Genomic DNA, 21,252 nt, shown 5'->3' with positions numbered 1-21,252 from the left:
ATTAGTTGTACTATACCCATAGGTGTTATTAATGATCAATTAATATATTTAATAACAATATCACGGACAAATATATGATATTTGTAAATGATTGACAGGTTGTATATCACAAATATATTGTATTAGTTAATAGTTAATGAACACGAGGAAAATCAAAACCTATAAATACTAGATTAATTATTAGATAAAAATATTTTTTTTAATAGTATTAATTTTTTAAAATATATCTGATTTGAGCTGGAAATATTTTTATGTAAATTACCATTGGATCGGAAGCGTACAAATTGAGATAATCAACTTAAAGCGAGGGTAGTAAAAAAATTCTTGATAGCTATTTGTTAAAAATTCACGTGTGCATAAATTATTAAGCAGAAAAAAGCAATTGATTATTATCACGTTTTTTAACTTTTCAATTTAGTTCTCCATCCAAACGTGGCTCCTCACATCACATCACACGCCAATCTTTTATTGTAATTCAATTCCAACCGACGCTAGCTAAACAACCCAGCTTATTTAGTGGAATCGCGTTTGAAATGCATGGTAAATGAGAAATTTTCAGAATTTCTTTTAATAAAAAATAATTTATTATGCATCAATTAAATTTAAGAAGTTTTTATGTCTTTAAAGTTGATAAGATAGGTAATCCAACTTGGTCCAACGGCTACTACTAATTTATTAGATAAAGTATTTTAGGCTGATTTTAAGTAAAAATAAAAACTAAAAAATAGTTTTGAAATAAGAATGAACTTTTTTTTTAAATTGAACTCATAAATATAATTAAGTTTAACTTTTATACGTACTAATTTAATATATACTTGTTACTTAAATTGGAATTCTAATCTTTAAAAATAAGTCAAATTAGTTTAAATTTATTTAGACTACACTTTTAAATGAATTAGGGGTGAAGTTGATCTACTTTATTTTTTTTAATTTGAACTAATTATTTTATGAATTATTTTATTAGTTTTGTTTACGAGCTTCTTGGAAAACATTTTAAGAGATGAAATTAATTAGTAAACTAAGATTTTTTTAAAACTAATTAAAAATAACTTTCTAAAAGTATTATTCTTTGTTTAATTTAAACATTTTCTTCCTTGTAAATTATATATATATATATATATATATATATATATATAAAATGAAACGATTCACTTTATCATCTCTTATGTATATATATAATACATAAAAGATGATAAAGTGAATCGTTTCATGTTATTCAATTTAATTTGTCAACTCATCTGGCATAACTTAGCTTATAGAAGCTTACATAGACAAAGTATTTTATTATTGTGTGCATTTGTATTTGTTTGTATATTGAATATAATTTTTTTTATTTTTTTATTAATATAGCATATTTACATCTATATTTTTTTATTTTATAACATTCTATTTTAGTAGCATAAAATTAATAAAATAAGATATTTTATAATAATTTTCAAAATTCATGATTCAGATTATAAAGCATATTAATGTAGTCCTACCAAAATATAAAATTATAAAAATATGATATTTATACAATCACATTAAACCAACAAAAGTCTTATACCAAAACTAATCACTCATGCTTCCAAAGAACTCCCCCAACTCTAATTGTTGGCTTTTGATCCTCCATAAATGTCTTTACACTTGCATCTCATCTGCTCACACTGATAAGGTGATCGTTGCAAAAGAAAGAGACAAACACCAACAAGACAAAACATAAGAGGGTAGAACAAACAATTGTTGCCTTTGATATTACCAATTATCGTGAGATAAAGCAAACAAAAGCTACATAACCTGTAAGCTTTTTCATCTCATCTTATCTTTAGTCCATTTTTAATTTAAGAGAAAAAAAAACAGAAGCAAACCAAAGCAAGGAAAATCTACAATCCCTTTCTCAATTTTGTTTCATTTTACTAAAAAGAGAAAAATGAAAACCTAAAACAAGGCAATGTTCAATGTTCCCTTTCAAATTTGTTTCTTTTTATTCTCCTTGTTGTGGAGCGTCGTTATGTATCTCATTTCTTGATTTCGCTTTCCCTTGCATTGAGTGGTGTCATGTGCCTCCTCTATTGATCTCGCATGGTGATGCTCGTGGCATTTTTGTGGGGGACAATGACTTCTGACATTTTGTGTGGTGGTGGTTTGTGTTCTTTGAGTGTCTATATGTTGTGAGTGAATGCATCATAGTGGTGAGTTTCGTTTTTCTCTTTTTAGGGAGAATAAAAATATGAGATATGTGCGAGAGCACATCACACAAGAATTGAAATAACACAACATGCTTTTTTTTTAAAAACAAGTTGTGGGCTGCCCCAGCTTGACCCTTAGGTTGGCCTGATGGGTTTTTTGGTTGGGCGGGTCAGGCTACTTTGGGTTGACAGGTTGAAATCTTTGTCCTGACCAGTTTTTTTTATGAGTTGATGGGTTGGCCCGTTGGGCCTAACCCATTTTTCCATTCCCACCTTTGCTAGTCTGCAGAGCCAATGTTAATCCCCTTCACTTATGAAGTCATTATCTTGCCTTTAAAGTAGGATCTTATGCAACTTTCACCACATAACTTATTTTACTTTACATGAGCATAAATGATTATTAGAGTTTAGGATTCTTGCTTGAATTCATACATTAATGTATACACTAAAGAAACACCACTATAGAAAATCCTTACGAGATTTCTTGAATTACGTGAAACACATACATTACTCCAAAACATGATTCCACATCCAATTATTAATTCAAAACAGTCACTCATATTTGTATTCATCCATACTAAGTGATGTCATGTTCATGATCAACTACAAATAACATATATTTTCATACATTCTCGTATCCATTAGCAAGTTTGTCATCATCACAATTTCATACACCATTACATACATGCATACTCATTTATAAATCCATTAACAATTTCATAAATAATAATAATATCAAACATTTGAACCATCAAAATCAACTAAACTATCAAAAATCAAAATTTCACAACAATCGAAAACATTGTATTATCTTACACTTAACAATACAAAACCATTGCTCAATATACTATTACAAAATAAGATTAACGTACAAAACCATCGCTCAACGCTCTGTCAAAAAATTGTTCTCTAACTTTGAAATTTAAGGCGGACACTTAGTGTCACTTTGTACTCCTAAAGGCTATGACATTAAATGAAAAAATATGTTTGAGTTTTAACTTGCCAATTGGTACTTTTCACTTTATTCTAACTTTTTTAGTTGTTTCGAAAACAATATTTAAATAGTTTCAATCTATCTAATTGCTCATTCTAAAACTCTATCAATCAAATCAACCTCATATAAATCAACAAATTCAAGACAATACAATTAAGCACAAATCAACTACATCAATTATACAAATAAATCAACTTTCATTATCATCAAAAACCAACACAACATATTAAATATCACATGTTTCTCATAGACAAACATCACAAAGACATATTTAACAATATATTTTAAAGTATCTTAGATTGATAGTTAAACATTATGAAGGTGTAATAAACATTAAAAGTTATTTTTTTAATTTTTTTCAAGAAATTATTTCCCATATATAATCAAGAAAAAAAATCGTAACGACATTCTTATCCCAATAAATATTAAACTACTCATGCTATTTACAAATTGTTTGGAGTTTATTTTTTTTATGGTACACTTATATGTCAACGTAGCTCTTATGCTAGTGTCCATAACTGTGAAATAGTTCTTTTTAACAAGAAAAAATTGATAAATATCCCTATAATTAACTCTACCCTCCCTTTGCAAAATAAAATAAAAAAAATAAACCCTTGCTACCATTTACAAAGCTTAAAAGTACAATAGATCTAGGTACTTAGCAGAAAAAAAATGAAAATAATAGGGTTTAAAATTTGCAAAAACTAAAAAAAATTGAGAATAAAATGTAAAAGATCGTTTTAAACAATAAATCTCATAAAATGACGATAGATACTGAAAATGGAATAATTGTTCGTACAAAAGAAAATGTATTTAAAATATTTAGAAAGGGAAAGAAGAAGACAGCAAAATAAAATAAAAAAGAGGTAAAAGAAGAAAAAAAGTACAAGGTTGTTGTCATCACAGAAGTCACAGGAAAACTCAATGTTCACATATTGACAGCCAACGACCTGAACGGAAATGTCCAAAGTCGAATAAAACCAAATAAAACGTTCATTTTCTCATTCTATTCTCACACAACATACGTATTTTCTTTTTCCTTTTTTTTTTCTTTGAATAAACAAAACGTTCACATTCCCACACCCCAAGAAGAAGGCTTTTGCTTGCAGATTCTCTTACTCCAGCTATTAATACTAAACACTCTCTCACTCTCTCCAAAGCGGTTCTTCACTACCAAAAGGTCTTTGCTTTATCACTGTCTCTCACTTGGGGTGTCTCATTTTCTTTTCTGAACTGGAACCGCTAAAGGGGAAGTCTTGAGCTTGAGAATGAAGCACGCTGGTTGGTGAGGAATTGTTGTTGTTCATTTCTGGTGGGGTGGTTTTGGATCCAACTGGGTCTTCAGCTTTTGTGCTGTTTTTTTAGTTTCCCGAAGAATCCTTATGGGGAACATTTATCTGGTACATTTGACGGTGGTGGTGGTGGTTTTCCTGGGGGTGTTTTTACCTTGTTTGTGTCAAGGGGATTCAGACGATGATACCACTGCTGTGTATGTTGTTACCCTTAGACATGCTCCTGTTTCTCATTACTATGGTGAGTTGAGAAGAGAAGTTAGTAGCTTCAAAGATGCTGCTCCTGCTCCAGGGAGAACCCAATTTAACAAACCAAGAAGGTATCCCCTCACACTAACACAGGCATGGTTTGAAGGTTTTCTGTGGGGCTGGGGGTGCTGATTGGTGTCTTGTGTTTCTTTGTTGTTTTATGGAAAGAAATTGCTTATTTCTTTTTGTGTTTTCCGTGAAGTGTTGGATGGTGTGCTCATGTGCTGTATTCTTTGAAATCATAGGTTTTTTTTTTTTAACTTTTCCCTTTTTTTTTTATTTGGTCCCAAATCATTGAGGTTTCTTGTGGAAGCTGTGTTTTGAGTAAGATGAAAAGCGTTTGGTTAAATGATTGCTTATCATCTAGAGATGATAGGTTTTTGTTTGAAATGTCTCATTATATTTGTTAATGATGTTCTCAATTCTCAGTGCCTTGTTTCAACCTTTTTTTTTTCTTCCAATTTAGAAAGTTTTTATAAAACATGGTGCATTAATTTGACATATGTGATCCTGTTCATTTTATTATCCTTTTGTTTTGAAGGTATGACAATATTACTAAGACAGATAAGAGATATGGCTCTTACATTTCCCAAGTTCATGATTCTCTGTTGAAGAAAGTGTTAAACGGAGAGAAATATCTGAAGCTCTATAGCTACCATTACCTGATAAATGGATTCGCTGTGCTGGTTACCCAGAAACAGGTATGATATTAGTTTTAATCATCGCGATTATGCTCTTAGTTTAGAAAAATAGGACCAGTTACATTTTTGTGTTGTTCTTTCTATTGATGAATTGGCTTCGGTGTCGGTGCTCTTAATGTTTAAAAATTTCAAATATTGTTTATTGATTTACTGCAAGTGAACACATTCTGAGCTGTTGATTGATAATTACTGAATCATGAAGGCAGAGAAACTATCAAGGAGCAGTGAAGTGTCCAATGTGGTTTTGGATTTTTCTGTAAGGACTGCGACTACACATACGCCACAGTTTTTGGGTCTGCCACAGGGAGCATGGTTTCAAGAGGGAGGGTTTGAAACTGCTGGAGAAGGAGTTGTTATTGGGTTTGTTGACACTGGCATAGATCCAACACATCCTAGTTTTGGTGATAGTAAATCTAATCATCCATATCCTGTTCCTGGTCATTTTTCTGGCATCTGTGAGGTTACTCGCGACTTTCCATCTGGTTCTTGCAATAGGAAGCTTGTTGGGGCCCGCCACTTTGCTGCTTCAGCCATAACCAGAGGAATATTTAATTCAACTCAGGACTATGCTTCTCCCTTTGATGGTGATGGTCATGGCACGTGAGTTCTTGGCTTTTCTCTATGGATGTTATGTTTGGTTGTATTATCTTACATGGTCCATACTCTTGATTTCATCCAACTACTAATTGGATTCATAATTGGGATATATGGTTTGTTTGTTGGCATCTGCTTTACCATCATGGCTAATCCATGGTGGCAAAGTCTAAGCTGTCAGCCTTTGTCTCAACTACTGGTCTACTATTGCCACATGTTATCAGTCAGTTTTTTCACTGTACCTTAATTATGTTTTTGATGGATTATGTCCAGCTTATATATGTCCCTCAGAACCTTACAGTAATGTGTTTTCTCCTGTTTCTTGGAGTGTTGATAATGTTCTGAAAATTGGAACTGTTATAGCCCTGAATGTTTTTTAAAATATGAATTGAAAATGAACCGATGTTTTCATGTTTAACTGTCCCCAAAACTTTTTTAATCACAACATAATTATTTATCTTTACTTCTCTTTTAACTAAATACCCTTTCTGATGTAACTAAAATACACAGGCATACAGCAGCTGTTGCAGCAGGAAACCATGGGATTCCAGTCATTGTTGCTGGACATCACTTTGGAAATGCTAGTGGGATGGCTCCTCGTTCACAGTAAATAATCCGGAACATGTCTTCGTTATTTTATTTTATTTTGTTATCATTATTTTTACACTTGTAGTAATCTGTTGGATCTATAGATATGCATGATGCTATGAGTTGTGCATTATTCTTTAACATCAACCTTAATGATATGTAAATTACATTCTTCGGAGTGTGATGATTATTTTTGCGCTATAGTGCTTAACTGGGCATGTTAGTAGTTCGTTTGTGCTGTTCCACAGATGTTTTACTTTTTTTTTGTATTAGATAAAATGTTTTTGTTTTCCTATTGACTTGGTTTGTGTCTTTTTGGTCCAAAACTGTTAAAACTTGAAAGTAGGTAATAGGGTGAAATCTATAATTAGTCCTGAAATTTTTACTAAACAATGATGAATATATTGAAAAGGGCCATATACTAACTCACTGGATCTATCTCAACCACAAAGTTAGTTGAAGAAAGAAGGATTGCCAAATCTTATAAAGCTCTTTGGGCTTGAATTGTGAATCATGCATAGGCCCACCTATCTTGTACTGAAATCTAACTTTTTTATTAGAAGACTGGGGGCAAAAGGGATTTACCACTTGGTCATAGAGGCTTTCATACAATGTCAGAAACAACCATTCCAAAAGTTTAAATGAGGTAAAGATATATGAATTGTTTTATATTATATTTCTAACATCTACAATAAAAATGTTAGAAGCTTCTCTTGCAAGAGAGAGAAAATACAGTGGTGGCTTCAATTTAATGGTTAAAAAAAGGGAAACTAATTTATGAAATGGACCAAAGGACTAGATTTGAGAAGAAATGGTAAACAAAAATAAAAAATGAAAAATCCAGTTAAAGCTAAACAAATAGACATTTCAGTAAGGAATGCACATCAGTTACTTTATTCTCTCATAAAAGTGATTAACTATGGGCTGAAGCTTATGATCTCATGAGCATGGCTGATCTAGTGGTAAGGATTTTTGTTGGTGCCTTTCTTCGTACATAGGCTAAGTACAACAATAACTTCACTTTCCACCGTGTTTTAAGTGTGAGACCTTTAGATATTTATTACATATTAGGAGTTCTGGTTCCTTTTTTTAAACCTGGGGTGTGCATGAATTTCTTCGAAGTACATGTCCTTAGTCAAATGGAATCCAGTTTGTTATAGAGCATTGAAAATCATTTGAAAATCTAAAAGCTGTATTGGCGCCTAAAGACAGAAGCAAAGCTCCCTCTGCTGTAGAATCAAATTTCTAAACCAGAAAAGATATTGTTGAAGGATGTGGTGTGGCCTTCACCCATCTCTCTTCTCCCCTCAACATTCACCCTTTGATTGCCCTACATTGTTCCATATCATAGAATGTGTCATTTCCATAGCATTAATCATTCAACTCCACATTACTTTGTTTTCTGACAACAGCAAACAGGTAGGTCTTTTAAAATAGGTTATCTTTGGAGTTTATAAAAAGTTATAGAAATTGTGTATTTAGCTTTGTTTTTTCTATTTATTTGTTTCATTTAACCTTCATTGGTTTCTTTTTCTTTAAAAAGACAATTTATGCTTGTATTGCATTTCAATCTTTTACAGCATTGCTGTTTACAAGGCATTATACAAGAGCTTTGGAGGATTTGCTGCAGATGTCGTTGCAGCAATTGACCAGGTACATTTTTAATTTTTCAGACAAGTTATATATTGTTGTGCAAACAATTATTTTGTGCTGGTCATTTTTTCCCTTCTATGTTTTTGATTCTCCCTAGAATATGTTTGTGTAAAATAGTTCAATTCCCTAATTAAGTATATAACTGTTATCTATTCTTCAAGGGCTTGCTTTTAGCAATGTATTCCATTATGCCCCTACCTCAGTAGTGGTGAAGAGCACTTTTTCACACTGTTTTAGGATTTTTATTTAACCTCTTAGGATCCCTGTCATTTACTCACTTTTTTGTTGCCTTTACAATCTATTAATGGTATGATTTTACAGGCAGCTCAGGATGGGGTTGACATAATAAGCTTGTCAATTACTCCTAATAGACGTCCTCCTGGTGTGGCAACTTTCTTCAATCCAATAGACATGGCTCTGCTGTCGGCTGTGAAGGCCGGTATTTTTGTCGTGCAAGCAGCAGGAAATACTGGACCATCACCAACAAGCATGTTCTCCTTCAGTCCATGGATCTTTACTGTTGGTGCTGCCTCTCATGATCGGGTTTATAGCAACTCCATATTTCTTGGAAATAATGTGACCATACCTGGAGTTGGTCTTGCTCGTAAGTTTCTCTATTCCTGGATTTCCTCCTTGGTTTAACCAAATAGTACTGAAGAGCTTCGATGAGACTGTTGTATCATTTCTTATTGATGATAAAATTAAGTGGAAAAAAATACAATGTTAATGAAGGTTGAGACCAGGGAGCTAGGATTCACTGTGTTATTGGGATTTTTTGTGCTTGAATTAACTCTGGTTGCTTATTATACTTCACTGAACATGAGCCCCAAACAAGAGAAAAAGATAATCTTAAGGTCTATTATTGTCACTCACTATATTGTGGACAATCAGTTCTTGTGCTGTCAAGGATTTCTGCTTAAGAATGATAGATTAAATATCCTCCTGTGGTAATTAGTTATAAGATTATTCAATTGTTAACACAGGTGTTTATTATTTCTTTAGCATTTTTGCTGGGATTGATTTATATGACCCTTTTTTTCATTTATTATTATTATTGTTTTCCTCAGCTGGTACAGATGAAAGCAAACTTTATAAACTGATTCATGCACATCATGCATTGAGCAATAATGACACAACGGTTGCTGATGATATGTATGTTGGTGAGTGCCAAGATGCAAATAAGTTCAACAAGGATTTGATCAAGGGGAACCTCTTAATGTGCAGCTATTCAATTCGATTTGTGCTGGGACTCTCCACCATCAAAAGAGCCTCAGAAACAGCCAAAAATCTTAGTGCAGCTGGTGTTGTCTTCTATATGGATCCCTATGTGATTGGTTTTCAGCTTAACCCTGTTGCAATGAAAATGCCAAGCATAATAATTGCTTCCACTAATGATTCCAAGGTGCAGTGTTATCCATTTACCTTCTCAGTCTTATTTGCACGTAACTATCTGGGGAACATAGAGGGAAATGACATGGAATTTAAACTTGTGTTTATTGGACACAACATATGTCTATAATACAACATAAAAATTTGTACAAAATGAACATAAAACAATTGTTAAAAGTGAGTAAGAGGCATTATATACATCTAAAATGCTATTGGAATAAAAGTTTGTTAAATAGAAGTAGAAGAATTATAATATACTGCCAGAGAAGTAGTTAAAAAGTCTGACATGAATAGGTCTGATATGGATAATTTGACTACTGTTTTGAAGTGTGTGTTCACTTCCTTGATATCACGCTCATTTTGTTTTTTCCATTTTTCTTAGGCTTGCATTTTACGATATATGGCATCTTTTGATGTATTGTTTATTTACTTAAAAGCATTCTGCTGTCTTTGTAAAACAATGCATGAATTTGGCCAATGTGTTAGGTAACTTGTGTTTCTCTATATTACATATGCACGAGGAATAACTCCCTGACAGTTTCCTGGTTTTTTGACATGGTCAGATTTTAATGCAATACTACAATTCTTCATTGGAAATAGATGCCGTTTCAAAGAAAATTGTTAAATTTGGGGCTGCTGCCAGTATCTGTGGTGGACTAAAAGCGAATTATGGCAGTGCTGCACCCAAGGTAATGTATTACTCTGCCAGAGGACCAGATCCACAAGACAGTCTTCCTCATGAAGCAGACATTTTGAAACCCAACTTGTTAGCTCCTGGAAGTTTTATATGGGCTGCTTGGAGTTCTGTTGCTGCTGATTCCGTTGAGTTCCTAGGTTTGTAATGCATACAAGATTACACTAGTTTAAGGATCTCTTTTCATATGTCAAACACAACATCTTTTTAAGGAATAATCTGATATGTTTTTGTTTTCCATCCATGCTGATTATGTCAAATGCATTCTCACATCTACATTTCCAGCAGGTGAGAATTTTGCATTGATGTCTGGCACAAGCATGGCTGCTCCTCATGTTGCTGGTCTTGCTGCACTAATTAAGCAAAAGTTCCCGAGTTTTAGTCCTGCAGCCATTGGATCTGCACTTTCCACTACAGCTTCTCTGTATGACAAGAGTGGTGGGCCAATAATGGCTCAACGATCGTATGCCTCTCCTGAACTAAACGAGTCTCCAGCAACTCCTTTTGACATGGGAAGTGGTTTTGTGAATGCAAGTGGAGCACTGAATCCTGGTTTGATTTTTGATTCCGGTAAGTCACTTCAGCATTTCAAGTTTCAAAGTATAAAAAACGGCATGAAATTCAACTATGATTGTGGTCTGTGCTTAGTTAATCTTTTGAACATTTTGCATAAGCTACTCTCTTATGATGAAAAACAGCAATTCAAATTTTCATTTTTTTAGTTAAGACTTTAAAACCACCAGATAATATCTCATTATAGTCATCATATTGGAAAAAAATCCTTATTTTTTGGTGTACAATGGTAGCAACAACCTTTGAACCTAGGATCTTATGTAAACTAAGAATTTCTGTAGCAAGAACTTAGGTTGCATAAATTTATTTACGTTTTCCAATTTCCAATATGTAAGCAGTATGAGCTACACAGCTCGTTTGTTTCCCTATACTATATCCATTGAAAATCTTACTGATATTTGAATAAAAATGTATTACAATTTCTATGACTATAGGTTTTCTTTATTCTGAGAAGTTCCTCTGCCCTTTGAAGTTGTTGAGTTTATATGGGGTGTCAAATTGTGCAATAATTGAATAAGTGAAGTGGATAATGTAACTGCAATTGTCCACTTGTAATTAAGTTTTTTAGCTTTCTCTAGTTTAAACTTAACTTCATGTGAAATTGTTATATTTATGATTTTTTGTAGGTTATGATGATTATATGTCATTTCTATGTGGCATCAATGGTTCATATCCTGTGGTGCTAAACTACACTGGTCAAAATTGTGGACTCTACAATTCCAGTGTGTATGGTCCTGATCTGAACCTGCCCTCAATCACTATATCAAAGCTGAACCAATCTAGAATAGTGCAGAGGACAGTCAAAAACACTGCTCAAAATGAATCATACAGTGTTGGTTGGACTGCTCCTTATGGAGTTTCATTGAAAGTGTTTCCAACTCACTTCAGTATTGGCAGTGGTGAGAAGCAGATATTGTCTGTGCTCTTGAATGCAACAGTTAACAGCTCTCTTTCCAGCTTTGGGAGAATTGGGCTGTTTGGGAATCAAGGTCATGTGCTAAACATTCCAATTTCAATCATGGTTAAAATCTCATCTAACACCACTACAAGTTAATTGGGTATCACTGATTCATTTTGAGGAAAAATTTAGATAGTGGTTTTTTAGGATGCTTTTTGAATGTTATTCTTGATTCAGAATCAGAGTCTTATACGAGAATAACATTGAAACTGTCTAGGATTCATCTTAGCTTTTGTTCTTCATGTTTCTTTTCTTTTTGCTTGCCTATTTTTTCATTCATTATCATGTAAAGAAGTTAAAGGTTCTTGTATAGATACTTATAAATGTGATCAGTTCCTGATTCTTCTGCATCACCACCATTGTTCATTCTCTTGTGGTAGTTTCTAAATTGTTTCTTTCTTAATCAATGGTGGAAATGCTTGTGTTTAGAATGTGATTCATCAAATGGATGATGATATATGATGGAAATTAAATGAATTTCACTTAAAAAGTTTGTCTGAAAAAAAAAGGTTGGAAAGTTTGCTAAAATAATATTTATTTATTTTTTGACTATTATGAAATATTTATAAGCTTCTGTAGAATAAATAAATGTAACTTTCATTTTGTAGTATTAATTTTTTCGTTACCTGGAATTTGAATTTATAGAATCAAATTTAATTTAATTACTTAATGGTTGATAAGTTATGTATTTTCAGTATGATATTGAAATTTTAAGTAATAGTAATAACTATTATTCAATTATTTAAATATTAAATAATTAGTGGGTTCAATCTGACAATTAATCTTAAATAGTTGGAATTTTATTTTATTTTTCTTAGATCGAATTTAATTTAATCTTTAGCTAACTGAGCGATGAGTGTTATATTTTGAATTTGATATTCAATCTAGATGAAATTATTAAATAATATTAATAATAATATCTAATAATAATAGTAACAGTAACAATAATTACTTAATTATTTAAATATTAAATAATATAATGTATTTGTTTAAAAGTCTTCATTAAAAATCTAATAAAAAAGTATTTTGAATTACACATTTTATTAGAAAAATAAAACCAAAACTTATTATTTAAATGATTAATTTCTATTAAGAGAGTTGTTCTGTTGGAACACTCTTAATAAAAAAATAAAATAAAAATACAACCTAATCTAACAAAGGTTTTTCTTATCGAGTTAATAATGAACTTATCTAGATATTCAACATACATTCTTAATTAACAAAACCTAGATTAATGTGATAGCGTATCAAATTGAATTAAATTTACTTTAGCTAGTTAAATATTCTTTAAATATGACCTTTCAAAGAGCATATCAATATCAGCATTAAAGTAAAATCACTCAATTACAAAATTGAATTAAGCTTAATATTCTATACACCGTTACTAACTTGCATAATCACAAACATTACCCGCATGCTCAATGATAACTTAAATTTTTTTTAAGGTAAGCTATTGTTTGACCGATCAACAACTGTTTATGAAAGATATTTCAGTACTAAATTCAAATTCAATAAGTAAAATAGATAATATAATAAATACGAAATAAAAATTTAAAAATCATATTTTTAACTTATATTTATAATTTTTTTTGGATGATTTGATTAAGAACAATTTAATTTTCTTTAAATTTAATTATTAATATGTTTAAACTAATTAGATGTTTAGTTTATTCTTACAATGATTAATCAATTTTTTTATGTTTTGACGATTCGTCGTGTTATTACTATCAATATATATTGGGAATATATTATATGTTTTATATTAGTATTTTACCATAGAGGAAATAATAATAAGAATAGAAGATGTAGAATATATATATATATATATATATATATATATATAAACTTAAAATTATTAATATTTGTATAGAGTACATGTATATTCTCTATCAAAGATAATTCTATTTAAGTTGATAATTACTTTTTTTTTGTTATTTACTATTACGTTTGCACCAAATTTGATAATCCGAAATAGAATAGAAACCCTACCGAGAAAAATTGTTTGCAGAAAACCATGGCGGGTGAAGAGGGAACTGGGAAAAAGAGGGTGGTGACGGAATCGCTGGGATGGCTAACGGAATCGTCGATAATGCCGAAGAAGCACCGAGCCATAGCGGGCGTTGGCGCCTCCTCAATCGTTGAACTGAAGGCAGAACTTTACAAGTCTCAGGAAGATTCCAGAAAGTCACGGGAATTGTCAGGTCCTGATGTGGAGTATCAACGCGCCAAGAGCAAAATCGCTCCCAAAAATCCCTTATCCGTCAAAAACCGTGGCGTCGATGCACGCGCTCACAAGTATCGTATCATTGCTTTACTCTCTTTTCGTTTTTTGTTCTTATTTATTCAGTGATTTGATGATTATTTGGAAATTGTGGTGATTTTGGTGTCAGGGACAAGGTGGAGTTTAAAGCAGTGCGTGATGGAACGGCGAGCTATGCGGCGCTGGAGAGGAAGGCTGAGCTGTATGAGAAGTTGGTGAAGGGAGAGTTGTCTGACGAAGAGGATCAAGAGAAGTATTGTGTGGACTTTTTTCGTAAGGGCGTTGAGCGTGATGAGTTGCCACCGCCACCGCCGGCGCTACCGGGCCGCGATGTGTTGCTAGAAAAAGATGATGATGCTGTTAGAGATGATGATGGAGACGCTTCCTTGCAGTTTAACTTGAAGCTTGTTGGGCCTGGGCGAACGGTTGGAGCTTTTGACACTGCTGATTATAAGCGCAATATTAGGTATGGGGTTCATGTTTTTCTCTTGCATTATGTGATTGGATGTCTTTGTTCTTAGATTAGGGTTTTGTTTGGACAAATTTCTTTATAAGCACTTCTAACTGAAAAAAAGAAGAAAAGAAACGAGCTTCTCTGTCAGCTACAATTAGTTAAATGTACACGTTAAAAATAATAAGAGGCTATATGAGAGAACTTCTAGAATAGGCTAGTTTTAACTCATGAACATTTAATTTTTTCTTATTTTTCTCTTAGAAGCATGGTGTGTCAGTGGATTTTCACGTTTGATTTGATACCCGAGCCCAACGGAAGCTATATATATGCTTAGAATTTTCATGTTTTGGATCCCTATTGTATGGTTCTAATGCTTAACCAAACACCCTATTTGCTTATAGGCTATGGGTTTTCCTTGTGGAGTTTCCTTTTTCTGGAATTCTTACTTCCATCAAAACTAGAATAGGGAAAACTATGGCAGTATTATAATCAGGGTTTTAAATCATGGGCTATAGTGGCATGTAAGAGCAGCACCTGCCTCTCACAGGGGGTTTCTGTAGGGGAGTGGTTTGGTGATGTGGCTTAGCAGATCAAATTACGATCTGATAGCAACTATAGTGGCACTGCCTGTTGATGCAGAAGAGCCCTCTGAACATAGGTAATTAGGACCTTCTGGGGTGCTGTTATTGAGATTTCAATGTCCAAAAGTGAATTCTTAGTCGTAAATGATGAAAATGACTTGGATTTAGAAGATAATAAATGATCATTGGATTTTTTCTTGTATGTTTTGTTCAACATGCATGACTTTTTTTGTCCGTGATATAGTGGCGCATCCATGATATAGCCTCCAAAAATCCAGTTTAACCCTGTAACACCATTGTTTGTTCTTTTTCGGGGTAAAGTATTTCACAAAAAAATTATCTTTGATTTGACTTTTGTTATGTTCTTTTTTTATTAATTTCACCATTATCTTTCTTATTCTTAGTACTGTTGTTCTTCTTGCTCCTACTACATTAATGGTCATTGTGTGTGTACACTGATTATTTATCATGAATTTCTTTAAATTTGGGTATTTTGTTTGTGTTTTTAGTATTTGTGTGTGTGTGTGTGTGTGTGTGTATACAATATTAACTTTTATTATTTTGAGGGCGAGGTTGGCTTCTGCTATGTTTTAATATTTTCATGATTTTTCTTGGTTAATTATCTCACTAAAATGGCGAGTCTTTGGTTAATCTAATCGTTTAATTGATCTTGATTGGTAGGGAAGTTCATGAAGAAGTTAATCAAGCAAGAGAGAAGGCTTCTGAAATTAAACTTAGAAGGCAGGAGCAGGTGGCTGCTCATCGTGAGAAACTTAAACAAGCCTATCTTCGAAAGAAGGTGGAACAACTCAAAGCCTCATCTGTTATATCTGGATCTGAAAATAAACAAACGTGATGAATGATGAATGCACCAATATAACTTACGAAGGCTAATGTTGGGGAAACAATGACTTCATTATGAAAAAGGCACGAGGAGTTGAAAGTTGACCAAAATGCTCATCATTGTCCATTAAAGCTGCAGCATTGGGAAATTGGAGTGCATGCAATGGAAAATGGCCTCATAAGATAAAGGAGAGAAAATGAAATGAAAAGAAACATAACTTATTTTTCTGTTGTAAATGGTGTAATTGGACCATAGCAGATTGCATGGAATATACCATCGCACCTTGTGTAACCTTGAGAACAAACAACCATAGTAAAGTACATATTCTTCACATTACTTTTGTTCTAATGCATCCATAACTGAGCTAAAATATCAGTATGATATCTGATACTTCAGCTGCAGCAATTACATATGTAGATCATATATCCAACCGTTTACAATTGTAAAACGAATGCCAACAAGCTAGTAAATAGAATGAAAACATTATTTCACTTATTTGGTCCTGTACACACAAAGAAATACATAAAAATGAATAAAATAAATAAAAAATTATCTTTTAACTTGTATCCTTAATTAAAATTTTTAATAAAATTTCACGAGTTTTGCTTAATATGATCATATATAACTAAAATATTTTTTATTATTTTTATAACAATCTTTTAAAGTTATACAAAGTTAAAATAAAATAAAATAAATGTATATAACTAAAATAGAACTAAAGACAAGCATTAAGTGTGCTTAATAATGTTATTAATATATAATATTTACATATACAAATAAAAGTATGTTTTTATATATTATTGATTTTGATTATTATATTCATTGAATATAATGTACAACGATCGTATTATTGAAAAGGTTTTTGAAATAGTTATTTTTATTTTTTATTCCTACCTTGTTCTTATAAATATTTGTTGTTTTCTTTATTATTTTATTTTAGTTCTTCTAAAATGTTCGTCTTCTTAAGTCAATATCAAATATTTTTCATAAAGGAGGACAAACATTTTGATGATAATTCGAGTAATGATACTCAATTTCTGGTGAGAACATTGGACATGTTTTAAAACATTGCTAAAAACTTATTCCGTCTCTAAGGTTTATGGTTTTGACGAAAAGTTAAAATATATGAAATTCATCGAGCAAAACCGTAAATGTATCATTCATAATTAATACCCTTAAAGCTCATATCGAGTAAATGCAAGGAAAATTCGATGAGTACATGCACATAATAAGACTTTGCAATTTCGTAATGAGACATTACAACTTAAAGAAATGAGTGTCACAAGACAATGTAAGAAAAGCAAACGACATGGAGATCCTTAGACAATAACACCAAATCAATGACATACCTTTGCCTCTAGCTTGAAAACCTCTAACCATAGTGGTACAATAGCTCTAAAAATTTGAATTAGCTTATAAAACCATACTTGAGTCAATTTACTCTAATAGTAGAATCACTCTTTGTCGATAAAGAAACAAAGCACAATTCAAAGCAGACTTTCAAGCCAAAGAACCTATCACAGATATTATCACATTGTAAAAGTTACAAGGGTAACTTCAAAGAGTTCAAAATCAAACACCTTCCTAAAGAACAAAATAATAGAGTCAAGGTCCTATCCAAATTGGCTTGCACCAAAAGTCTAGGACAACATCAATATGTGGACATGTGTGTGTGTATATGTATGAGGACTATATAAAGGAAACTCTTAGAAGCAGTAATGACAGTTCACGAGCCACTTCAGATGATATTACTCAGATAATATGTTCAAATTTTAAGGAGTGACGAGACCAAAAGGACAACATATATTTTCAAAGACAAAGTTGTAAACAATTGATATATAAGTACTCCTGTTTATATTAAGTAAAATCTAGGTTGATCACAATTGTAATCCAAATAGAACACTAACCAAAAAAACAGCACAAAATTTTCTGCTACTATCACAAGGGAAAAAGAAATATATCAAAATGCAGGAATTTCGTAGTCTTCACTGATGAAAAAAGTGAATTGAAACCCATGAATAGATAACCTTTGAGTGATGTAATCACTGTAAAAGGCCAGCTTTCAACAGAAATTTCAATGCCACCGAAATATTATTGTCATTTTGAGATGCTCAAGATTCCATTGTATCTTTGAAGGACCATACATCTGGCATCAAAACACAAAAATGATGCCAACAATATTTACTATAAACCTACACAAGTTAGGAAGTAGTTATCATTCACTGTGAAAAAAGAAGCAAAACTACCCAACTGCTTCATCAAAAGAATGGAGGGGTGGTAGATGAATTAGCATTCAGACCTTTATTTATACCGCGTATCAATCAAAGGTTGTCTCCTGAGGCTCATTCAAATTTTTCTCATCAGATATCATCATCTGTTTTTCTTGCTCCAAATAGTATATTTTATCATTCATACTTGCTTTTCCGTACGCTTCAATCATGACAGAGTATGTAGTGTCATCTGGTTGACATTCTTTTTCTTTCATACGATTGAAAAATCTTTCCATTTCAATCAAAGAATCCTCTTTGGCACAGGCAGATATGACTGCATTGTAAAATGAAGTATTCATATGTATCTGAAGTTTCTCAGCCAAAACAACACTGCTCATTACTTTATAGAAGATTCCTGCCTTAGCATAGCCATTGATAAGGCAGCACAAAGTCTTGGTATCTGCTTTCAAACCCTCAGCAACCATTTGATCATATGCACGTTCCATGTTTGCAGCATCACCTACATCTGCAAACGCCTCAATCACAAAGTTGTAAGTTGGAGTTGTCCATGGACATTTTTCCTTGCGCATACACTGCATAACTGATGACATTTTATCATACATTCTTTTTTTACTATAAGCTCCCATTAAAATGTTAAAAGTGCTTCTTTGTGGTTGTATCCCAAAACTACAAAACTTCTCATACCATTTCTCCATCAGATCAATCAGACCCTCATCGCGAAAGACACTGATGACCGCGTTCATTGTCCAAACATCAGGCTTGCAGGTAGTGCTCTCCATCATACTTGACACTATCTTCTCCATCTGATCAAACTTCCCAGCCTTACCATAGCAACTAAGGAGGAGGTTCTGGGTGAGAGTGTTTGGCATGATAGATCTTTCAATCATTTTATCATACACCAACTCAACCATTTCAAACCTCAAAGCATCCACAAGAGCTTCCATCAAGGTAATGTAAGTTATGATATCAGGCTGGCAATTGGGGATGTTCATCATCTCATCAAGAATCGACAATGCCTCATCAACAAGATTATTTCGACAATAGGCTGTAATTAAGGCCGTGTAAAGTTCAGTACTTTCACAACCATCTTCATGTATAGAGCTAAAAAGCTCATTGGCACGATGGGGTTGGCCAGATTTTCCAAGCAACACAATGAGTCTCATGTAAGTATCTTCTCTGGGTTGGTAATAGGGTTGCCCTCTAAGCATGCCAAATAACTGTTCATTAAAAATGCTAATTGAGATTTGAGTATAAAACTCACGAGAAAAGAAGATATGTATTGCGAGCGAGGGTAAAACAATACCAAATCACTATGTAAGACAAATTTTGCAGATTTTTACACCAACTACCTTAAAACACTTCATTGAAACCTCTCATTTTTATGTGACTATGTCCTCTATTCACATCACATTATGTATATTTGTTTAAACTTTTTTAAGAAAAGAGTACTTTTTTTTAATAAAATAATCACTTATTAGTAATGTTTCATGTTTAGATAGACTTATTTAAAGAAGCAGCAGAAGATAGAAGAAAGTTGAAAAGCCATGGAATGATGTTTTATGAAATTTTTGGGACAAAAAAATACTCTTAGAAATTTGGTAATGGCAGTTTATCCTTCAATAGGGTTACCCTCCTCCTCTTTCTTACTAATTTGTTTTTTAATTAAGAAAATGTTTTTGAATCACGTAAACAAACACATATCAGTTTCTTCTAGTACAATAGTCACTTAAAAACGAAATTATTATATAATAACTTTCTTTGTTTATTTATCACATCAGCACTTCTCTCTCTATGTGTATAGGAGCAAAGCGTATCCATGGATCACTTTTGAACTTTCAAAACTAGTATTAAAGGTAGTAGCACCCCAATGAAATCAACATAAACCAAAAGACCTTCAATTAATTGGACATAAGAATATCAAATTCCAAGTATTCAATCAACAAATGTTTTTCAGCCCAAAAAGAAAAGGATGGAGTTTATGAAGCACAAAGGGGTGATGACTGACCTCAAGGGTAATAGCCCAGTTCTTCTTATGAATGTGATAGTATAAGACTTCGGGGAGAGTGTGAACCCACACTTTATCACTCTTCCTTTTCTCCTTCTTTTTCTTCTTCTTCTTGATGGGTGTCTCCTCCATATCCTCAAAGAACAGTGTTTGGGAAAATTCCTTATCTTTCGGGTTTCTGGTTTTGGTTGCTGGAGCTGGTTTTCGGGTAGAAGAGGCAGAGACACTGGTTTTTGACGGAGCAGAAACTGAGAAGCGGGTGACCCGAAAAATCGGATCTTCAGCTGTGGGAAATTTGGTATGGGGAATGGGAGAAGGAATAAAGGAAGAAGAAAGACAGAGCGACATTGAAACCATGGAAAGGAAACAGAGACAGATAACTTTGTTTCTTTGAACTTTGTGTGTTCTTTCGTAATTCATGCCATCTAATTGTCATAATAATTTTTAGGCTAAATATTTAATGTTTATTTATTTATTTATTTTTAATTTCATGTAATCTTATTTTTTCTAAAAGGGTTCAATATGCTCCCTTAACATTGTTAGAATGAATAATGATAAAGGAAAACGTGACATTTTAAGGTTATGTAGACTAGATGTTAATTTAGCGAGGTTTATCAAAGAGAAAAATAAAGGAATTTTGAATTCTTTTTTCTTCTTCTTTAAAATACACTTATATAATCATTAAAATTTTAAAATATATTAAAAAAAAATTAATATACCAACATCAATATTATTTTGAATGTTGAATATCTAGACTCGAAAAAAGGTAGACGCCCAAAACTATTTTTCCAAAACATATTTTCATCCCAAAAATAAAGAATATGGATGATTAACAAAAGAAAAAAAAAGCATGACTTGCCTTTGTTTAAGAGGCAGAGAATAAATCCCCACATATAGGTAAGGAGACACTCAACAAGAAGAAAGTTCTCATTTTTATGAGAATGAGAAAAAGAGGTTGAAAATTTTATAAGAATTTTCCAAATGGTGTATTTTTGTACTAAGTTTTATAAAATATCATTTGAAC

At 32.4% G+C, this 21,252-nt stretch overlaps 3 protein-coding genes across 4 annotated transcripts; 2 read left to right on the top strand and 1 right to left on the bottom strand.

The window, feature by feature from the left end:
- Window positions 1–4,205: 4,205 nt before the first annotated feature.
- LOC124835791 (subtilisin-like protease SBT2.2) lies at window positions 4,206–12,206 on the top strand. Of its 2 annotated transcripts, none has more exons than XM_088105936.1 (10): window positions 4,206–4,774; window positions 5,245–5,404; window positions 5,607–6,004; window positions 6,509–6,604; window positions 8,167–8,239; window positions 8,561–8,843; window positions 9,307–9,641; window positions 10,192–10,462; window positions 10,608–10,892; window positions 11,522–12,206. In XM_088105936.1, exons 1-10 carry the CDS (start codon window positions 4,545–4,547, stop codon window positions 11,947–11,949), a joined length of 2,559 nt encoding a protein of 852 aa, XP_087962062.1. In that variant the 5' UTR covers window positions 4,206–4,544; the 3' UTR covers window positions 11,950–12,206. The 2 variants fall into 2 exon arrangements, with proteins under 2 accessions (XP_087962062.1, XP_087962063.1); XM_088105937.1 differs by having other exon boundaries at window positions 4,209–4,774; window positions 10,611–10,892.
- A 1,586-nt stretch (window positions 12,207–13,792) lies between these two features.
- On the top strand, window positions 13,793–16,328 carry LOC148203285 (uncharacterized protein At4g18257-like). The gene is made up of 3 exons (XM_088106345.1): window positions 13,793–14,148; window positions 14,244–14,579; window positions 15,830–16,328. The coding sequence occupies exons 1-3, from the start codon at window positions 13,868–13,870 to the stop codon at window positions 16,002–16,004; spliced, it is 792 nt and encodes a 263-aa protein (XP_087962471.1). The 5' UTR covers window positions 13,793–13,867; the 3' UTR covers window positions 16,005–16,328.
- Window positions 16,329–17,958: 1,630 nt separating this feature from the next.
- On the bottom strand, window positions 17,959–20,663 carry LOC148203284 (pentatricopeptide repeat-containing protein At3g06430, chloroplastic-like). The gene is made up of 2 exons (XM_088106273.1): window positions 20,229–20,663; window positions 17,959–19,440 (listed from the first exon to the last, which is right to left on the bottom strand). The coding sequence occupies exons 1-2, from the start codon at window positions 20,646–20,648 to the stop codon at window positions 18,310–18,312; spliced, it is 1,551 nt and encodes a 516-aa protein (XP_087962399.1). The 5' UTR covers window positions 20,649–20,663; the 3' UTR covers window positions 17,959–18,309.
- Between the last annotated feature and the right edge of the window lie 589 nt (window positions 20,664–21,252).

The sequence above is a fragment of the Vigna umbellata genome, chromosome 2, assembly GCF_029865625.1.
Source record: "Vigna umbellata cultivar VRB3 chromosome 2, Vumbellata_1.0, whole genome shotgun sequence".
Lineage (NCBI taxonomy): Eukaryota > Viridiplantae > Streptophyta > Magnoliopsida > Fabales > Fabaceae > Vigna > Vigna umbellata.
The sequence above is the reverse complement of the archived record's forward strand: the minus strand, read 5'-3'. Positions and strand labels throughout refer to the sequence as shown.

Coding starts and splice junctions, on each gene's coding strand:
- LOC124835791 (XM_088105936.1), top strand. CDS start 4,545: ATGGGGAACATTTATCTGGTACATTTGACGGTGGTGGTGGTGGTTTTC. Junction 9,642..10,191: donor CTTCCACTAATGATTCCAAG/GTGCAGTGTTAT, acceptor TGACATGGTCAG/ATTTTAATGCAATACTACAA. Junction 10,463..10,607: donor TGATTCCGTTGAGTTCCTAG/GTTTGTAATGCA, acceptor CTACATTTCCAG/CAGGTGAGAATTTTGCATTG.
- LOC148203285 (XM_088106345.1), top strand. CDS start 13,868: ATGGCGGGTGAAGAGGGAACTGGGAAAAAGAGGGTGGTGACGGAATCG. Junction 14,149..14,243: donor GTCGATGCACGCGCTCACAA/GTATCGTATCAT, acceptor TTTTGGTGTCAG/GGACAAGGTGGAGTTTAAAG. Junction 14,580..15,829: donor GATTATAAGCGCAATATTAG/GTATGGGGTTCA, acceptor CTTGATTGGTAG/GGAAGTTCATGAAGAAGTTA.
- LOC148203284 (XM_088106273.1), bottom strand. CDS start 20,648: ATGAATTACGAAAGAACACACAAAGTTCAAAGAAACAAAGTTATCTGT. Junction 19,441..20,228: donor ACTGGGCTATTACCCTTGAG/GTCAGTCATCAC, acceptor TTTAATGAACAG/TTATTTGGCATGCTTAGAGG.